Here is a 20,362-nt window from a genome sequence, read left to right on the forward strand (position 1 = left end):
CCTATCAATCTCTGCTTTAGACATATTCAATGACCTGGCCTCCATAGCTATCAATGGTAATGAATTCCACAGATTGACCAACTTTTGTTTAAGAAATTCTTACTCATCTCTGTTCTAAAGAGATGTCTTTCTACTCTGAGACTGTGCCTACTGGTTTGAGGCTCCTCCTCTCCATTTCCACTCTACCTAACCCTTTCAATATTCAATAGGATTCAATGAGATTCCACCCCTCCCCGCCCATTCTTCTAAACTCCAGTGAGTACAGGCCCAGAGCCATCGAGCACTCCTCATATGTTAACCCCTTTATTCCCAGGATAGTTTTTGCAAACCTCCTCTGGACCTTTTCCAGTGCCAGCACACGCTTTCTTAGATTAGGGGCCCAAAATTGCTCACAATGCTCCAAGTGCAATATGCCCAATGCGTCAGTATTGCATCCTTGCTCTTATCTTTTAGACTTCTGGAATGAATGCTAACAATGCATTTGCCTTCCTTACCACCAAATCAACCTGTAAGTTAACCTCCCAAGTCCCTGCAACTCTCATTCCTAAATTTGCTCCCCATTTAGACCAGACACTTATGATCTAAGGAAACGGGTTCAGTCATCACATAAGAGAGAGTGCAGAAATAAGAAACTCCTTCCAATTACTTGATTGCTGTTGGCACACAGTAATTTTCTGGGATCAACTCATTTTTCATGCAGATGTCGAAAATATAAAACTAAAACAGAAAATACTTGAAATTCTCAGGCAGTGTGTGTAGAGAGAGATAATATATATAGGTTTTTGCTTGGTAAATTTAATTGAGGTTAGAGAACTAAGCCAGTCAAGCAGAGTTAAGATGTAGATCAGCCATAATCTCATTCTAAAGCAAAACTGGCTGAAGACCATATGTATTTTCTCTAATGTCCCTAGACTGGGACAAGTGCAAAACTGCTACATACAAAAATATCATATACCTTCTTATTATTCACAGATCCACAAAGACATTAATTGTTTTGCAATTGATAGGAAATAGCAAATGATAAAACACATGAGACACTTTACAATCTATTACCAATACTATGTTCCTATAACCTACCATTGGTTGACAGAAGAAAGTAGGCTGCATTTTGCTGGGGTAGCCACCTGATTTTATTTATCTTCTCTTCGATCTCAAGACTCTTCAGATAGTCAAACTCTGGTTCATGGCTCTGGAAAGTGCTGTAAACATTGTATTCTCCCCTGCGATGGGACTGGTTTTTACTCTGTGGGCAAATAATAAAATAAATGTATTACTCACAATTTGTCTCAGTATAACCACTTAAAGATAAATATTGAATATTATTATCTGGATTAATAAGATAAATTATTAGAGGGAACAGATTGTTGCACCGATGGAGAGCATGTTTTATAAGGACAGGCTGAGCGAGCTAGAGCTTTCTCTTTGGAGTGAAGGAGGATGAGAGATGACTTGATAGAGAGACACAAGATAATAAGATGTATAGATAGAGAAGACAGCCAGTATTAGAGGAAAGTATAAGGGATGTCAGAGGTATGGCTTTAATTACACAGAGTGTGGTAAGTGAGTGGTATGCTCTGCTGGGGGTGGTAGTAGAGGCAGATATATTAGGGAGATTTAAGAGACTCTTAATAGGCACATGGATGAAAGAAAAATGGAGAGCTATGTGGGAGGGAGGCATTAGATTGCTCTCGGTGCAGATTCAAAGGTTGATACAATATCGTGGAATGATGGTTGTTGCCAGACGGGGTCAGTTTGAGTATCTCAGAAACTGCTGATCTCCTGGAATTTTCACACAGAGCAGTCTCTAGAGTTTCAAAGGTTCATTTTATTATCAAAGTATGTATGTAGAATACAACTCTGAGATTTGTCTTCTCCAGATAGCCATAGAATACAGAAAACCATAGACTAGTTGAAAGAAGACATCAATCCCTCCCACACAAAAAGAAAATTAAAGAACTTACAGACCCCAACCCCACCAAATGCTCCCACACACAAAAACTAAAGATCATTCAAACCCCCAGCCCACCAAATCACAACAAGAAAGAATGGGTCAGAACATGAAAAACAACATAGAAGTGAAAGAGGCCAATATGAACTACAGTTAGTCTGAACTACAGTCCAATCCATAAATTTCAGTAACATCTCCGAGAGTATCGGGACCCCAACAACTCTGACTCCGAGGGCAGCAACTCAAACTAGTGGCCCCTCTGAGGGCAGCGACTTGAACCAGTGGCCCATCCAAGGGGCAGCATCTCGAACCAGTGGCTCCTCCAAGGGCAGTGACTCGAACCAGTGGCCTCTCAGGCTGCAGCAACTCAAACAGTTCAGCATTCAACACCACTGTTCTCTCATGGCTTGGCAAGAAGCTCAGAGACCTCAGCCTTGACCCTGCCTGGATCCTGGACTTCCTGTCAGATCGCTGGCAGGTGGTAAGAGTGGGCTCCCTCATCTCCACCCCTCTGATTTTCAATACAGGAGCCCCTCAGGGCTGTGTACTGAGTCCCCTTCTTTACTCTCTGTATACCCATGACTGTGTCACCACCTACAGCTCTAATCCACTAATTAAATTTGCCAACGAAGCTACATTGTTTAGCCTTATCTCAAACAATAACGAGGTGGCCTACAGGGAAGAAGTCATCTCTCTGATACAGTGGTATCAAGAAAACAACCTATCCCTCATTGTCTCAGAAACAAAGGAGCTGGTTGAGGATTACAGGAGGAATGGAGACAGGCTAACCCCTATTGACTTCAATGGATCTGGGGTTGAGAGGGTAAACAGCCTTAAGTTCCTTGGCATACACATCACCAAGGACCTCATGTGGTCTGTACACACCAGCTGTGTGGTGAAAAAGGCACAACAGCGCCTCTTTCGCCTCACATGGCTGAGGAAGTTTGGTATGGAGTGGTGCAGACAGCGCATCTATAGTTGTGAACTTTCCATGATTCAGGACATTTACAAGCACTGGTGTGTAAAAAAGGGCCTGTACGATCACTGGGGACCTGAGTCACCTCAACCACAAACTGTTTCAGCTGCTATTATCTGGAAACGGTACCGCAGCATAAAAGCCAGGACCAACAGGCTCCGGGACAGCTTCTTCCACCAGGCCATCAGACTGATTAACCCATGCTGATTTGAGTGTATTTCTATGTTACATTGACTGTTCTATTAATTATAAATTACTATGATTGCACATTTAGACAGAGATGTAACGTAAAGATTTTTACTCCTCATGTATGTGAAAGACGCAAGAAATAAAGTCAATTCTATTCAACCTGCGGACACACCGAGGAAAGAATCAAAAACCAGTGGCCTCCCTGAGGACAGTGACTCAAACTAGCGGCCTCTCCGAGAACCACTCACTCTCCTCTACATTTGCCTCGACATTTCAATAATCCTTGATGCTGAAACAGCGAGAAATGTAGTCAATCATGGCCCCTTGCCTTGTCTCTGAGCTTCTCCTTGTGTGACCTTGTGCTCACATTTCTCTCCTGAAATGTGGACAGCAGAGTGTGAGATCAGTCGATTGAACTGCATACTGTAAGTCACAGGCTCCAATAGTTTCAAAAACAAAATTAAGATAAAAAGAATAATTAAAAGACATAGAAAAACTTAAATGATTGACTATCTGGAAAATGTCGCCTGAGCAAACACTGGCACCATCTTGAGTGGAAGGAAAAAAGATTTACAGAGATATGTACGAAAAACAAAAAAAACATCCAATGAACGGCAAAGCTGTGGGCAAAAAGTGCTTTGTTCTACAATACCTTGTCAATGAGAGAGATCAGAGGAGAATGGTCAGACTGGTTGAAGCTGGCAGGAAGGCGACACTAAGTCAAATAACTACATGTTACATCAGTGGTGTGCGGAAGAGCATCTCTGAATGCACAACACATCGAACCTTGAAGGGGATGGTGAGGGATAAAATTGGTCCCTTAGAGAATCAGAGTAGACAGCTATGTGTGGAGCCAAAAGAGATGGGGGAGATTTTGAACAATTTCTTTTCTTCGGTATTCACCAAGGAGAAGGATATTGAATTACGTAAGGTAAGGGAAACAAGTAGGATAGTTATGGAAATTATGATGATTAAAGAAGAGGAAGTACTAGAACTTTTAAAGAATATAAAAGTGGTTAAATCTCCGGATCCTGGCAGGATATTCCCTAGGACCTTGAGGGAAGTTAGTGTAGAAATAGCAGGGGCTCTGACAGAAATATTTCAAATGTCATTAGAAACGGGAATGGTGCTGGAGGATTGTCGTATTGCTCATGTGGTTCCATTGTTTAAAAAGGGTTCTAAGAGTAAACCTAGCAATTATCGGCCTGTAAGTTTGACGTCAGTGGTGGGTAAATTAATGGAAAGTATTCTTAGAGATGGTGTTTATAATTATCTAGATAGACAGAGTCTGATTAGGAGCAGTCAACATGGATTGTGCGTAGAAGGTCATGTTTGACAAATCTTATTGAATTTTTTGAAGAGGTTACTAGGAAAGTTGATGAGGGTAAAGCAGTGGATGTTGTCTATATAGACTTCAGTAAGGCCTTTGACAAGGTTCCAGACGGAAGGTTAGTTAGGAAGGTTCAATCGTTAGGTATTAATATTGAAGTAGTAAAATGGATTCAACAGTGGCTGGATGGGAGATGCCAGAGAGTAGTGGTGGATAAATGTTTGTCAGGTTGGAGGCCGGTGACTAGTGGTGTGCCTCAGGGATCTGTACTGGGTCCAATGTTATTTGTCATATACATTAATGATCTGGATGATGGGGTGGTAAATTGGATTAGTAAGTATGCAGATGATACTAAGATAGGTGGCATTGTGGATAATGAAGTAGGTTTTCAAAGCTTGCATAGAGATTTAGGCCAGTTAGAAGTGGAGCTTATGCTGATAAGTGTGAGGTGCTATATTTTGGTAGGAATAATCAAAATACATGGTAAATGGTGGGGAATTGAGGAATGCAGTAGAACAGAGTAATCTAGTAACAATGGCGCATAGTTCCCTGAAGGTGGTATCTCATGTGGATAGGGTGGTGAAGAAACTTTTTGGTATGCTGGCCTTTACAAATCAGAGCATTGAGTATAGGAGTTGGGATGTAATGTTAAAATTGTACAAGGCATTGGTAATGCCGAACTTGGAGTATTGTGTATAGTTCTGGTCACCGAATTATAGGAAAGATGTCAACAAAATAGAGAGAGTACAGAGAAGATTTACTAGAATGTTACCTGGGTTTCAGCACCTAAGTTACTGAGAAAGGTTGAACAAGTTAGGTCTTTATTCTTTGGAGTGTAGAAGGTTGAGGGGAGACTTGATAGAGGTATTTAAAATTATGAGGGGATAGATAGAGTTGATGTGGATAAGCTTTTTCCATTGAGAGTAGGGGAGATTCAAACAAGAGGACATGAGTTGAGAGTTAGGGGTCAAAGTTTAGGGGTAACACGAGGGGGAACTTCTTTATTCAGAGAGTGGTAGCTGTGTGGAACAAGCTTCCAGTAGAAGTGGTAGAGGCAGGTTCGATTTTGTCATTTAAAAAAAATTGGACAGGTATATGGACAGGAATGGATGGAGGGTTATGGTCTGAGTGCAGGTAGGGGGGACTAAGTGAGAATAAGTGTTTGGCACAGAGTAGAAGGGCCGAGATGGCCTGTTTCCGTGCTGTAATTGTTATATAGTTATAGGATGGGCTACGGAGGCAGAAGACCATGAACATATTAGGTATCTCCTGTACCTAATAATGTAGCCATGAGTCAATCCACAAAAGAGATCTTTTTAGTTCAGTAACTCAAACTAATATAGAGGAAGTAACTTACAAGGAGCTTTTATTTCTAAGGACCTGTGTGAGGAATGTTGGTGATGCTGACAAAACCAATGCAGAATCAGAAACAGAACACACAGGAATCAACAGAACACCATTACAATCCAATTCCTTTCACTCGGTTTTTCCTGACAGTCCTCACAAACCCCAGATTGCCTGCAGGTAAACATTGGCCAAGAGCTGTCCTATTAGAATTCTGTCTCTTATATTTTGCCAAAGGCATATCTCTACCAAGGGGAATGAATTACTTGTGGAAACCTTTATAGTAAATTTTGCTGAAGATTGCCAACGGACCTACCACATTTCCCCTAATAACCATTGTTACCTCCTTTACTGATCAGATTGTGGTACTGGTACCTTACCTCCCTCCAGCAGTTGTCTCCAACTTGCACTCTCCCCCTGCTCCCCCCCACCTTGCTCCATCTGCCTCCCATTTTATCTATTTTGTCTGCCGCCATCTATCATTCACCTGCCTTCTATCTGCAGCACCCTTGGCGCAAACTGCCCGGCAGCTTTCACTAACACAGAAGATTCTGCAGATGCTCAAGATCTTGAGCAATGCACACAAACTGCTGGAGGAACTCAGCAGGTCAGGCTGCCTCCATGGAGGGGAATAAACAGTTGACAGTTCTGATGAAGGGCCTCGGCCCAAAAAAATGCTTCCATAGATATTGGTGTGTGTGCGCGCACACGCGTGTCTGCTTTCATACACCTCAGTCCATCAATGACCACTGGCTCCATCTCACCACTTCTCTTCTCCCCTTAGGCCGGCCAGTTCCCTTTAGCCCTAACGCAGATTCCAACCTGGAAACTTGACAATTGTTACTCTTCCCTCATCTCCACCCACCCACCCACATACTGCTTGACTTGGTGGGTTCCTTCAGCCTTTCAACAGTACCCTTTAAAGGGATTGTTAGGAGAATCAGTCAGTTCTCACCCCTGCAGATGAAGGTTTTGTGTTGCTGTCTCCCTTATTCGTATTTGGGCATGAAGGGGCATTAAAGTGAGCACTGAACTTCACCATGAAGATGTAAATACCTGTTACGTTCCCCAGTAACCGGGTAGTTTTCCAGCAAAGATAGATGGAGCCACCGAAGCCTGATGCTACTATTTTCAAACGTTTTTATTTATAAAGGGGCACAAACGTATGGTTAATACAAAACATTCAGATCATATACGTCGTCACAACTCAATCTAAAGCACAGGTATAGTAATAATCAATCAGAAATTAGCTCTACAGTTGTCTAGGGGCAATGTAGATATATATTGTTTACTGGATATTTAAAAGTCTTTTTTTTGGTCACTGCAGTTCCACCAGCTGCCGTCGTTGTGGTGTCGCGTTGGTGCACTTTTGTTAGACAGAGAGAGAGAGAGAATGAAACATTTACCCGACAGTTTTTCCAACCTGTAGGAGGTAGTCGGAAGTCTCGTTGGGGAATGGACTCTCATCTGTGGCTTCCCCTGTAGCTAGGCCGTTCTTCCATGGTGAAGTCGCCAATCCCAGGCAAGGGAAGGACGCACACGAACCCCACCACCGGCTGTCGCTCTCTAAACGCAGTCGCAGGAATTCTCGCGTATCTTCTGGTGCGTCAGCAGCCCACCTTTTATCTGGACTGGCAGGGTTGTAGATGTCCATCAGGGTGGGGGGGTGAGGCAATCCTTCCCCCATCACCCATCTCACATTGCCCTGAGATTTTGCACGTAGGCCAGTTCCTTATCCCACAAAGGTGTCTCCCAAGACAATGGCTATGTCCGAGGCTTTTGTCTTGTTGAGCGACCAGCCTACTTTGCCCGAGGGCTTTACACGTGGTCTTCATGAGACAAGTGTCAAAGAGTCGCCTTATTCTGCTTCCTGGGGGGGGGGGGGGGGGGAATGTGGTCTTCAGCACGTCTCCCTCTCTCTCTTGGGTCATTTGACCCCCCCTTGACTAGGGCTCTTGCGAATCTCACAAAGGCGGGGGCTGAGGTCATAACATACCTAATCCTATTAGACTACAAAAACTGCAGTTCATTTCCAGGCAGAAGAGAGAAACAGGGAAATCAAACAAGAAATTAAAGAGAGGTACAATTTCTGGTTTGGCGCTGCAGGTGTAATGATAATGAGGATCAATTTACCATCTAGAAGAGAATTTTTAATTCTGTAATGTGACTGGTAAACAAGGATCTACTCTGTGTGCTCTACAATGATGTGAAACTAAAAAACATCTTAATGGGATAGGAAGTAATTTCCTTTGGAACAAAGCCTTGAATTCCCTTGTTCAATAATAATAGGAAGTTAGAGTTGAGCAATTCAGGATTCAGAATTGGGAATCAAGCACAATTTCAAAATTTGTGACACTAAAATGTGAGGGCTTATTGAGGACATTGCAGGGGATGTTCCAATGTTAAATAATTTGCAAAATCATACCAGCTGAAATAAAGGTATGCAGAAGATGGTATTCATTAACAAGATTAACAAAGCGGCCACACAACATACTTTAACATAACTAACTAGGCATTAAAGGCCAAGAATTATTTAGATAATATCTCTAAAATATATTTTAAATAGTGATCCAGGTTAAATAAAATATTAAAAAGGGAAATAAAGGATGGACGTTAAATTGCATGGTCACAATGAAAACAGAGAAAGGCCATGTACAGAACCTTGAATAGTGGTTATGGAAATGGTTAATGGTAATGTCTCCCTGATGTTAGTGATAACAGAATATTCCAAGACTGAAATTGACCGTTTAGGTCCACCCCAGGTTACAAAGTCCTGATACGGACTACCCATACATCTGGGAGACCAGTGACCTGCTGTGGGGTTGCAGGCATCTTCCGCTGTGTGAGAACTCAGTGCATAGCTCTATTGTAAGCCTGGGATCACAGTAAACATTCTATCTTTATGTAGCATGAATGAAACAAACTAGTCCTTTATTACATACAGAGCAGAGATTTTATTCAGTAAGGATAATAATTTTCTTGCAACAATAAATCATTGCATCTTGGAGAGAAATCTGAATGGTTGAGTTAAATGCCTGGTTTATCTGTATATCACCCTTGGTTGGCCTATGTTTTTAACAGACAGACATACTTTATTGATCCCGAGGGAAATTGGGTTTCGTTAAAGTCGCACCAACCAAGAACAGTGTAGCAATATAAAACCATAAATAATTAAATAATAATAAGTAAGTTATGCCGTGGAAATAAGTCCAGGACCAGCCTATTGGCTCAGGGTGTCTGACACTCCGAGGGAGGAGTTGTAAAGTTTGATGGCCACAGGCAGGAATGACTTCCTATGACACTCAGTGTTCCATCTCGGTGGAATGAGTCTCTGGCTGAATGTACTCCTGTGCCTAACCAGTACATTATGGAGTGGATGGGAGACATTGTCTAAGATGGCATGCAACTTGGACAGCATCCTCTTTTCAGACACCACCGTCAGAGAATCCAGTTCCACCCCCACAACATCAGTGGCCTTACGAATGAGTTTGTTGATTCTGTTGGTGTCTGCTACCCTCAGCTTGCTGCCCCAGGACACAACAGCAAACATGATAGCACTGGCCACCACAGACTTGCAGAACATCCTCAGCATCATCTGGCAGATGTTAAAGGACCTCAGTCTCCTCAAGAAGTAGAGACGGCTCTGACCCTTCTTGTAGACAGCCTCAGTGTTCTTTGACCAGTCCAGTTTGTTGTCAATTTGTATCCCCAGGTATTTGTAATCCTCCACCATGTCCACACTGACCCCTTGGATGGAAACAGGGGTCATCGGTGCCTTAGCCCTCCTCAGGTCCACCACCAGCTCCTTAGTCTTTTTCACATTAAGCTGCAGATGATTCTGCTCACGAAGTGACAAAGTTTCCCACCGTAGCCCTGTACTCTGCCTCATCTCCCTTGCTGATGCATCCAACTATGGCAGAGTCATCAGAAAACTTCTGAAGATGGCAAGACTCTGTGCAGTAGTTGAAGTCCGAGGTGTAGATGGTGAAGAGAAAGGGAGACAGGACAGTCCCCTGTGGAGCCCCAGTGCTGCTGACCACTCTGTCTGACACACATACTGTGGTCGTACGTGCACTGTTTCCCAGAATCCTCTCAGAGACTGCAGAGTGGTGAAGCACCCGAATGATCTCCAAGCTTCCGCATTCGCACGTACTATTTAATTCAATATGGGTGGCCATGTTTCTCACTTATGAACTGTTTGGGTTATGAACAGTTCTCAGAAACTATCAGTGCTCAGATGCCTATTATAACCTGGCGAGGAACCTGTAATTCATTCTTGGCACGTAAGTCCATGGATGAAAGGTAGATGAACAGTGTTGTGGCAAGGTCAGCAGTGATCAAAGACACGAGTGGCCCCACTCCAGCTCCCAGAAAAGTATTTCCACACACACTGCTTGTATAATGAACACACACTTTTCATCACACAACATTGCATGTGTTGCTGCCTCTCTGCTAGAATGCAAAAACAAATTTCCCCAATTCTGCTGAATGATCACAGATCTGAAAGATTAACTCATTTCTTTTCTCTCTACATGGATGTTGCCTGATTTGCTGTGTATTGCCAGCATCTTCTGCTTCTATTTCATCTACCTAGTGTGTAGAATAATGCAATCTCATATCTCAGCTTCATTATCACGGGAAAATCACAAATACTCTTGGTCCTCTGTCTAATCGTGTCCATTGATGTACACTGCAAGGCATAGTAAGCTGTCAGGATTCCTACTCAACGAATACCCTGGAACATGCATCGGCTGAGCAGCAACTTTACAGTGCCTTGACAAAGTATTCAGCCCCCACAAATATTTACACATTTTACTGGCTCATTTTCTAAATCTAAAATTTATGAAGTAGCTTTCTTTGAGCTATCTACAAAACATTGTGCACCATGTCAAGAGAAATTCCAAAAAAATTCCAAAACCTGTCAACAACTTACTAAGAATTAAAACCAAAAATTCTGAGACTAAAAAAGTGTTCATCCCCTTTGTAATTGACTTCTGCTGGAGATGGTGCCTGTGTATAATGCTTCTTCGGTCAACATCTTCTGTATAGATCATGAAACCATCTTTTTCATTTCTATTATGTCATCCACATTTGTTTTTTTATCTTGGATGTGGTTCTGGAACAGTTGCAAGTCTGTGATTTGCTGTTTGGGTGTTCCAGCACTCTGCAGTCTCCCAGAGGATTCCAGGAGGTAGAGGCAGCATGCATGAACCTCAAGCCCGTGAGCCGATGTTTGACTCCATTTCGCTGATTAAAGTGACGAGAGAGATTGAAACATCGAAGCGAATGCGGAAGCTTGGAGATCATTTGGGTGCTTCACCACTCTGCAGTCTCTGAGAGGATTCCGGGAAACAGAGGCAGGCTGCAGGGCAGGGTGCGTGCCAATGTTTGGCTCTATTTCACCGATGAAAGCTTCCATTGTGTGTTGATTAAAGTGATTGTGGAGGGTGAGCACCGACTTCCTGCCTTTTGATCACTGAGAATTGCTCTGCTATGCTGCCAGAGAGGGGAGAGCCTGCTGCTGTGTCCAGAGAATGTTGCCAGGTTTTCTGCATTTTGGATGTGGACATGGACTATAGACTTTTCTTGGTCTGATAGTTTTTTTGTATTCTGTGTTTCTTGTCTGATCTTTCTCGTTTTTTTATGTGTAGAGGGGGGAATCTGAGGCTCTATGTGCCTGTTCTGTTTTTGTACACTTTTTTGCATGGAGAAGTGGGATTTGGGGGTTAATAATCATGCGGCCTTTCTTTTCTTTCCTGGTTTCATGGCTACCCAGAGAAGATGAATTTCAGAGTTGTATACCTTGATAATAAATGAACCTTTGAACCTTTAATTACTACACTGACAATCCTCGTGTGCAGTATACTTACCCAATTTGCTGATGTAGAAAATTAGAGGATCATTGTTTTCAATGAATTCATAAGAATAAATACCCCCTCTCTCTGTAAGGTCCAACTGTATGGTAGATTTTCAACACACCAAACCAAAATGAAGACAATAGAGCAGTCAAGACAAGTCAGAGAAATTACAGTAAACACAAAGTACACTGCAGATGGTATGGTCAAATCAACACATACAAACAAGCTGGATGAACTCAGCAGGTCGGGCAGCATCCATTGACGTTGTCTGTCCTGACAAAGGGTCTCGGCCCGAAACGTTGACTGTTCGTTTCAACGGATGCTGCCTGACCTGCTGAGTTCATCCAGCTTGTTTGTAAGAGAAATTACAGGCAGTCCCCGGGTTACGTACGCATTCCATTCCTGAGTCTGTCTTTAAGTTGGATTTGTACCTAAGTCGGAACAAGTACATCCAGTATTATTTAGTGTCAGTCAGTCAAACGTTTGTCTTAGTATATAGTATATATTTTACCTTTCTATGCATATAAAACACTTAAGAAACGTATGTATTCCAATAATTAAACCACTGCGTTGCTTAGTAATAATTGCAGCTTTCATCGGGGCAGGGCCTTTCACATCCTCCATTATTCTCACATTATCCGTTATCCTTTAAAATTGTTTCGATCATTGTCTGACTGTAGCCTAACACTTTTCCAATGACCAAAGGTGTTTCACCTCTTTCCAAACGCTTTATTATTTCCACTTTATTTTCAATTGCGATTGCTTCCCGTCAATGGAACAGAAACACTGCGGGCGGCGGGTCCGGACCTCCGTCGGCTCCCGAGGTCCATTGAGTCCTAAGGACCACCGCACTGAGACAGGCTAAATAGGACAAGTGGGGGCTGTGCTGGGTTTGGGTATTTGATCCTCCACAATATTCCGCGTGGGAGTTTAAACTGGAGATGGTAGTATGTTTTTTTACAAGTCGAGTTGTGAGTTTGACATCAACCTGGCACGGATGGTACGGGAGTCACTAGATCGACATCAACCCGGCATGGGAGTGGTCTATCACTGGATCGAACTCAGGAACCTCCGTTCTCGAGCCTGGTGCTGATCTCACTGCGCCACCAGCTGACTGGAACGGGGGGTGGTGGGGTCAGGGTGAATCTTACTAAGAAAATTTTAAGCCAAATACAAAGTTAAACACTCAACACAGTGTCAACGGCAACAACTTAAAATGGCGGACGGCGTTCTCCTTCCTCGGTTTGTAAGTACGAGTTGTCCGTAAGTCGGACATTTGTAACTCGGGGACTAACTGTGTAAAAAAAAAGCACAGATCTGGGGAAGGGCACATGACCTTCTCTAAGGCTCTGAACATACCCCAGTGCAGTCCATTGTGAAAAAGTGTAAAAATATGAACCCACAGCCATACTGCATAGGTCAAGACACCTCTCTAGACTTAGTCTTCGGAGAAAAGTGTCACTTGTAAGAGAGGCTACTGTGATACCAACTCTGGGCGAGCTGCAGAAACCTGTGGCTGCAACTAGAGATTAAGTTATATAGGACCCTGGTCAGATTCCACTTGGAGTACTGTGCTCGGTTCTGGTCGCCTCACTATAGAAAGGATGTGGAAACCATAAAAAGGGTGCAGAGGAGATTTACAAGGATGCTGCCCGGACTGGAGAGCATGCCTTATGAGAATAGGTTGAGTGAACTCAGCCTTTTTTCCTTGGAGCAATGGAGGATGAGAGGTGACCTGACAGAGGTGTATAAGATGATGAGAGGCATTGATCAGGTGGATAGTCAGAGGCTTTTTCCCAGGGCTGAAGTTGCTAGCACGAGAGGGCACAGTTTTAAGGTGTTTGGAAGTAGGGACAGAGGAGATGTTGGGTAAGTTTTTACGCAGAGAGTGGTGAGTGTGTGGAATGGGCTGCCAGCAGCGGTGGTAGAGGCGGACACGATAGGGTCTTTTAAGAGACAGGTAGACCATAAGACCATAAGACAAAGGAGCAGAAGTTGGCCATTCGGCCCATTGAGTCTGCTCCGCCATTTCATCATGAGCTGATCCAATTTCCCCTTTAGTCCCATTTCCCCGCCTTCTCACCATAACCTTTGATGCCCTGACTACACAGATACTTATCAATCTCTGCCTTAAATACACCCAATGACTTGACCTCCTCTGCCACCCGTGGTAACAAATTCCACAGATTCACCACCCTCTGGCTAAAATTTTTTTTCGCATCTCCGTTCTGAATGGGCGCCCTGCAATCCTCAAGTCATGTTCTCTCATACTAGACTCCCCCACCATGGGAAACAACTTTGCCACATCCACTCTGTCCATGCCTTTCAACATTTGAAATATTTCTGAGGTCCCCCCTCATTCTTCTAAATTCCAAGGAGTACAGTCCAAGCGCGGTCAAACGTTCCTCATATGTTATCCCTCTCATTCCTGGTACATGGAGCTCAGAAAAATAGAGGGCTATGGGTAACCCTAGGTAATTTCTAAGGTAAGGACATGTTCAGCACAGCTTTGTGGGCCAAAGGGCCTGTATTGTGCTGTAGGTTTTCTATGTTTCTAAGTTAATGGCTCCACAATCTCTAAAGCCTTCCACAAAAAAGGATACTTATCCAAGAGTGGCAAGGAAGAAGCTCATAAAGACTTTGCAAAGCATCACTTAGAAGATACTGTAAAAATGTGGAAGAAAGTCTTGTGGTCAGATGAGAGTAAAGTGGAATTTTTGATCTCAACACTCTAACACTGTGCATCAGCCAGGTAACACCATCCCTTCTGTAAAGTATGGTGGAGGTAGCATCAAGCTATGGGGATACTTTTCAGCAGCAGAGATTGGTAATATGGTCAGGTATTGGTGGGAAGATGAATGCTGCTAAATTCAGAGAGATGCTAGATAAAAACCTGCTCGCCTCTGCTAGAAAGCTTAAACTGGGGAGCAAATTCGTCTTTCAGCAGGATAATGACCCAAAGCACACCGCCTGAGCAACCATAGAGCGGCTTTCAAATGAAGAAGATTGATGTCCTTGAGTGGCCCAGTCAGAATAATGGCCTTAACCCGATCGATCATCTCTGGCAAGAGCTCACGATTGCTCTCCACTGCAGCTCTCCAAATAACCTGGAGAGCTTATGCAATAGCTTGTGCAATTTTGCAAGCAGGAATGAGAAAATCTTGCTCCATCACTTTGTGCAAAGTTAATAAAGACTTATCCAAAAAGAGTACTGTCTGTAATGGCTGCGAGAGATGTTTTAGCGTACTGAGCAAATGAGGATGAATACCTTTGAACTGCTGACATTTCAGCTTCTGATTTTTTAGTTTTTCATGCTTTACAATTTTCCCTTTTTTTGCACTGTATTGTGGAAAAAAAGGAGCATGTGATGTACAAATAAAAAATCTTAGTTAAATTAATAAAATTCTCTGGTTGTAATATTATTTTTTTATGAACAAAGTGTTGGGGGCCGAATACTTTTGCAAGGCACTATATTTTACTAACATTCCCTGTCAATTTAATGGATGGGACTTATTTTATGAGCTTTGACCCACCAAAGAGGTTTATGCAGAAAATCTAAGGTGGCACTCCAGTGTAGTCCTGAGGGAGCCTGAAGTGACATTTAACCCAATCCGTGTGGATTTAAGATCCCTGACAATGCTTGAGGAGTGTGGGGCAATTCCCACGTAATGCAATGATATCACTGAAAAGGTTATCTCTGTGACTGGTGGGAACCTGTCGAGCACAAGCTGCTGGCACATTTCCTTCCTCTTACAACAGCGAACACACATCTTTTGCTAGTTAACTGCTTTCAGACAGCTGGAGATTGTGATAGGCAATACATAAAAGCAAATCCATCATTCTTTAAGCTTGCAAATTGAAGAAGAGCTGTTGGTGCTCATAAACTTTGCATGAATCAGTAAAGTATAGAAGGAAGATAAGATTAAATTTGTAGGAGCTGGTGTGGTTAACAGCAAGATCAGATCCCCCATTTTCTAGCCTGTGAAACCCTCTGGACAGCATCAAACCTGAAAACTCGCAGGAGCTCCTTATTAGCCCCTCTCCCTGTGAGATTAGTGCTGTGTGGTTTAGCTTCAATTTTCTGGACAGTGACACTGATGTTTTCTGGTACAGAGAATGGAACTCCGGGAGGACAGGGATTATTGTGAGATGTGAACTGATTGATAGTGACAAGAAAGCCAAGGGCTGTTTTCTGATTTGACTGCTGGCAGCTGGAAGCAAGTAAACACAAGTCAAAGACCAGGGAATGATACAGATAGACTTGGCAAGCCAAGAGAGAAAAAACAGTCCTTCCTCTAGCTAATAGCTCTCAGTATTTTAAAAAATTCTTTATCTTAAAATCTCAAAGTCCTAAATTCTGTCTGAGATGTGGCTTTAAGCTTCCAATGGAAGTGAAAACAGGATGAGGTAAATTCTGATTTGCAAAAGACACTCGATGAGACACTACCGAAAAAAAAATTATGACATAACCTAGGAGCTTATGGGTACAGGGTTGAAAAGTGTGGAGGAGTGACGTCAGTATAAGCAGACAATAGAACTAAACAGGTGTTTCTTCCAATTTGGCAATCTGTTACTAGATAGATAGATAGATAGATAGATAGATACTTTATTCATCCCCATGGGGAAATTCAACTTTTTTTTCCAATGTCCCATACACTTGTTGTAGCAAAACTAATTACATACAATACTTAACTCAGTAAAAAATATGATATGCATCTAAATCACTATCTCAAAAAGCATTAATAATAGCTTTTAAAAAGTTCTTAAGTCCTGGCGGTTGAATTGTAAAGCCTAATGGCATTGGGGAGTATTGATCTCTTCATCCTGTCTGAGGAGCATTGCATCGATAGTAACCTGTCGCTGAAACTGCTTCTCTGTCTCTGGATGGTGCTATGTAGAGGATGTTCAGAGTTTTCCATAATTGACCGTAGCCTACTCAGCGCCCTTCGCTCAGCTACCGATGTTAAACTCTCCAGCACTTTGCCCACGACAGAGCCCGCCTTCCTTACCAGCTTATTAAGTCGTGAGGCGTCCCTCTTCTTAATGCTTCCTCCCCAACACGCCACCACAAAGAAGAGGGCGCTCTCCACAACTGACCTATAGAACATCTTCAGCATCTCACTACAGACATTGAATGACGCCAACCTTCTAAGGAAGTACAGTCGACTCTGTGCCTTCCTGCACAAGGCATCTGTGTTGGCAGTCCAGTCTAGCTTCTCGTCTAACTGTACTCCTACTTGTAGGTCTTAACCTGCTCCACACATTCTCCATTAATGATCACTGGCTCCATATGAGGCCTAGATCTCCTAAAGTCCACCACCATCTCCTTGGTCTTGGTGATATTGAGACGCAGGTAGTTTGAGTTGCACCATATCACAAAGTCCTGTATCAGTTTCCTATACTCCTCCTCCTGTCCATTCCTGACACACCCCACTATGGCCGTGTCATCAGCGAACTTCTGCACATGGCAGGACTCCAAGTTATATTGGAAGTCTGATGTGTACAGGGTGAACAGGACTGGAGAGAGTACGGTTCCCTGCGGCGCTCCTGTGCTGCTGACCACCATGTACTAGTACTAGTACTAGTGAGTACTTGGAAGTATTTAGCATTCAAAAGGTGTAACAAATGTGATCTTTACTGTATGATAACTTGAAAGTAATATATAAGGTTGGAGCATCAACTATTAAAGCAAACCTTACTTACAGTCATCAAGTTATCTGGCATGGAAACAGAGCCTTTAATCCAACTTGCCCATGCTGACCTAGTTGACTGACTGAGTTAGTCCCCACTTCTTTGAGATTGGAACATATTCTTCTAAACCAGGAGCTCCCAACTTCTTTATGGCATGGACTCCTATCATTAACCAAGGGGTCCGTGGACCCCAGATTGGGAACTCCTTCTCTAAACTACCCTATCGATGTACCTGTGTAAATGTCTTTTAAAAATTGTAACCAACCCTGCCTATACCACTTCTCCTGGCAGTTCAGTTCCACATACCCTCAGGTTCCTATTAAATTTTTCCCCTCTCATCTGAAACCATTCCTCTCTCGTTTTATACTCCTCTACCCTGGGAAAAAGACCTTGATCATCCACCATATCTAAAACCCTCATGATTCTATAAACTTCTATAAGGTCATCTTTCAGCCTACTAAGCTCTAGAGGGGGGAAAGTCCCAGTATATCCAGTCTCTATCTCAAGCTCTCTAGTCCCAATGACATGATTTTCTGCGCCTTTTCCAGCTTCATGACATCTAATATCTTTACATTCTGTTAGCAATAATAAAACTTGGCTGCCCCCAGAAATTTGTCTCCATTTTATACCTGTTCAACAAAAGTATGTGAACTAGGATGCTAACAGATAGGCCATAACAGATCTGGTGCAAACTGTGTATGTAACCCTCTCACTGGGGCTAGTATACAAACTTGGCTCATTAGCTATCTATGCTAACAGCCTCGTGACTCAGCGATGAGAAGGCCACGTTCCATAAACAATATAATGTCTAGGTCAGTATGATTTAGGGTTCAACCAGACAGGAACACTGGGAATTCTGATTAAAGGAACCTCCATTTGAGCGAATGCTGCTTAAATACTGCCCATACACAATTGTCACCAAGGATTAACAGATCATACTCCGTATAAAATTGTAAAGGAAGTACATTTACCAATTTCAGCTTTATCAAACACAGTTAATAGGAAAAAGAAAAGAAGAAAAATAGTAAAACGGACAGTTACAGTTAAACTGGTCTAAGTGTGTACAATAACATTGGAGCTCATTTTGGTAGTGGTTGGGTGTATCACTTTACTCACCGAGATGAATTCTCATCACCAATCACAGGTAGAACTTCCCTTCTAGGACTCCTTCATCTTGTGAAGTACATTAGCGTCTCCCCTTCGGATAAGATCATCCAGGCATCTTCCCTGATCCTCTCTTCTTTGATCTCCCGCCAAAAGACCAAGAACCTGACTACTGTCCATCACAAATCTCTCTCCAGCCAGCTCTCTCTAGAATCTTCTCCCCAACCCCCCATTCTGATTGGCTGACACAACATACCTAATTTGAATAACATTGCTCCTTATCTTTAGGCAAAACCAAAACACTCTGCCAGCAGGACACACTGCTTTTACAGAAAACTGCTAAATAAAATACCTCACTGCATAGCCAGGGCATTACATGGGTTTTCTTTTATAGATTCCATTTCTGAGGATTCTGGAGTAGTATTCTGGTTAGTATTTATTGACCTTGAGAAGGTGATGGTAAGCAGCAGTTCTTCTGGTGAAGATGTCCCCACAGTGCAGTGGGTCTTAGACCCAGTGATGTTGAAGGACCAATGATATATTTTGAAGTGAGGATGGACCACAACTGAAGGCAAACTTGCAGGTGTTTCATTCTAATGTTTCTTCCATGCCCTTGGTGGCAGAAGTTATGGGTTTTGATGGAGAGAAGTTGAACAAATAAATGGCATACACTGCAGCCACTGTGAACTGGTGGAGGAGAGACTGGATGTTTAGACCATAAGACATAGGAGCTGAATTAGACCACTTGGCCTGTCGAATCTGCTCCACCATTCCAGCATCATTCACACAAAATACTTAAGTTTCTCTGACATTTCTTTGTCTCCCATTGCTACCTCTCCAGCATCATTTTCCAGTAGTCCAATTTCCACTCTCACCTCTCTTTTACTCTTTATATATCTGAAAAAATTTTTAGTATTCACTTTGATATTTTGGCTAGCTCCCCTTCGTATCTTATCCTTTCTCTCTTTTTGGTTTTTTCAGTTGCCGTCTGTTGGTTTTTAAAAGCTTCCCGATCCTCTAGCTTTCCACTGTTTTTTGCTACATTATATGCCCTCTCTTTTACTTAATGCTGTCTTTGACTTTCATGGTTACATCATCATCCTCTCAGAATATTTGTTCATCTTTGGGATGTATCTATACTACATCTTCCAAAGTGCCCCTAGAAACTTCAGCCATTACTGTTCTGAAATCATTCCTGCTTGAGTTCCTTTCCAATCAACTTTGGTCAGCTTCACTCTCATGCCTCTATAATTCCCTTTACTCCACTGTGATACTGATACACCTTCTTCTCAAACTGCATGATTAATTCTACCATATAATGATCACTGCTTCCCAAGGGTTCCTTTACCTTAAGCTCTCTAACCAAATCTGGCTCATTATGCAACACTCAATCCAGAATTGCCTTCCCCCTATTGGTTTCAATACCACAAGCTGTTCTAAAAAGCCATCTTGTGGGCATTCTATAAATTCCCTCTCTTGGGATCCAGCATCAATCTGATTTTCCCAATCTATCTGCATAACCTCCAGTTTAAAATGGCGATACCAAATGCAAGTGACAGCTCATTGGTAGCTCAAAAGGCAGGGAATACTGAAATCTTCCATGACTACTGTAACATAGCCCTTACTACACACCTTTCCAATCTCCCATTGTAATATATATTCACATCCTGGCTACTCTTCAGAAGCCAGTATATAACTCCCACCAGGATTCTTTTACCCTTGCAGTTTCTTAATTCTACCCACAAGGATTCTACGTTTCAATCCTACAGTATATCACTTCTTTCTGAGGATTTTATTTCACTTTTTTACCAACATAGCCACCCCACTCCTTCCACCTACTTGCCTGCCCTTTCAATACAGTGAATATGCTTGGATGTTCAGCTCCCAACTGTGATCCTCTTTCAGACACAACTCAGTGATGC

General features: G+C 42.7%; 1 protein-coding gene across 6 annotated transcripts in view; it reads right to left on the reverse strand.

Moving 5' to 3' along the window:
- LOC140739522 (serine/threonine-protein phosphatase 2A 55 kDa regulatory subunit B beta isoform) overlaps nucleotides 1-20,362 on the reverse strand; it is an 846,310-nt gene that overhangs the window by 209,487 nt on the left and 616,461 nt on the right. For all 6 annotated transcript variants that reach the window (XM_073067905.1, XM_073067904.1, XM_073067910.1 and 3 more), the window contains one exon: nucleotides 1,078-1,243. In XM_073067905.1, the coding sequence (XP_072924006.1) occupies nucleotides 1,078-1,243 (166 nt within the window). The remainder of the gene's footprint in view (nucleotides 1-1,077; nucleotides 1,244-20,362) is intronic.

Source organism: Hemitrygon akajei, chromosome 15, assembly GCF_048418815.1.
Source record: "Hemitrygon akajei chromosome 15, sHemAka1.3, whole genome shotgun sequence".
Taxonomy (NCBI): Eukaryota; Metazoa; Chordata; class Chondrichthyes; order Myliobatiformes; family Dasyatidae; genus Hemitrygon; species Hemitrygon akajei.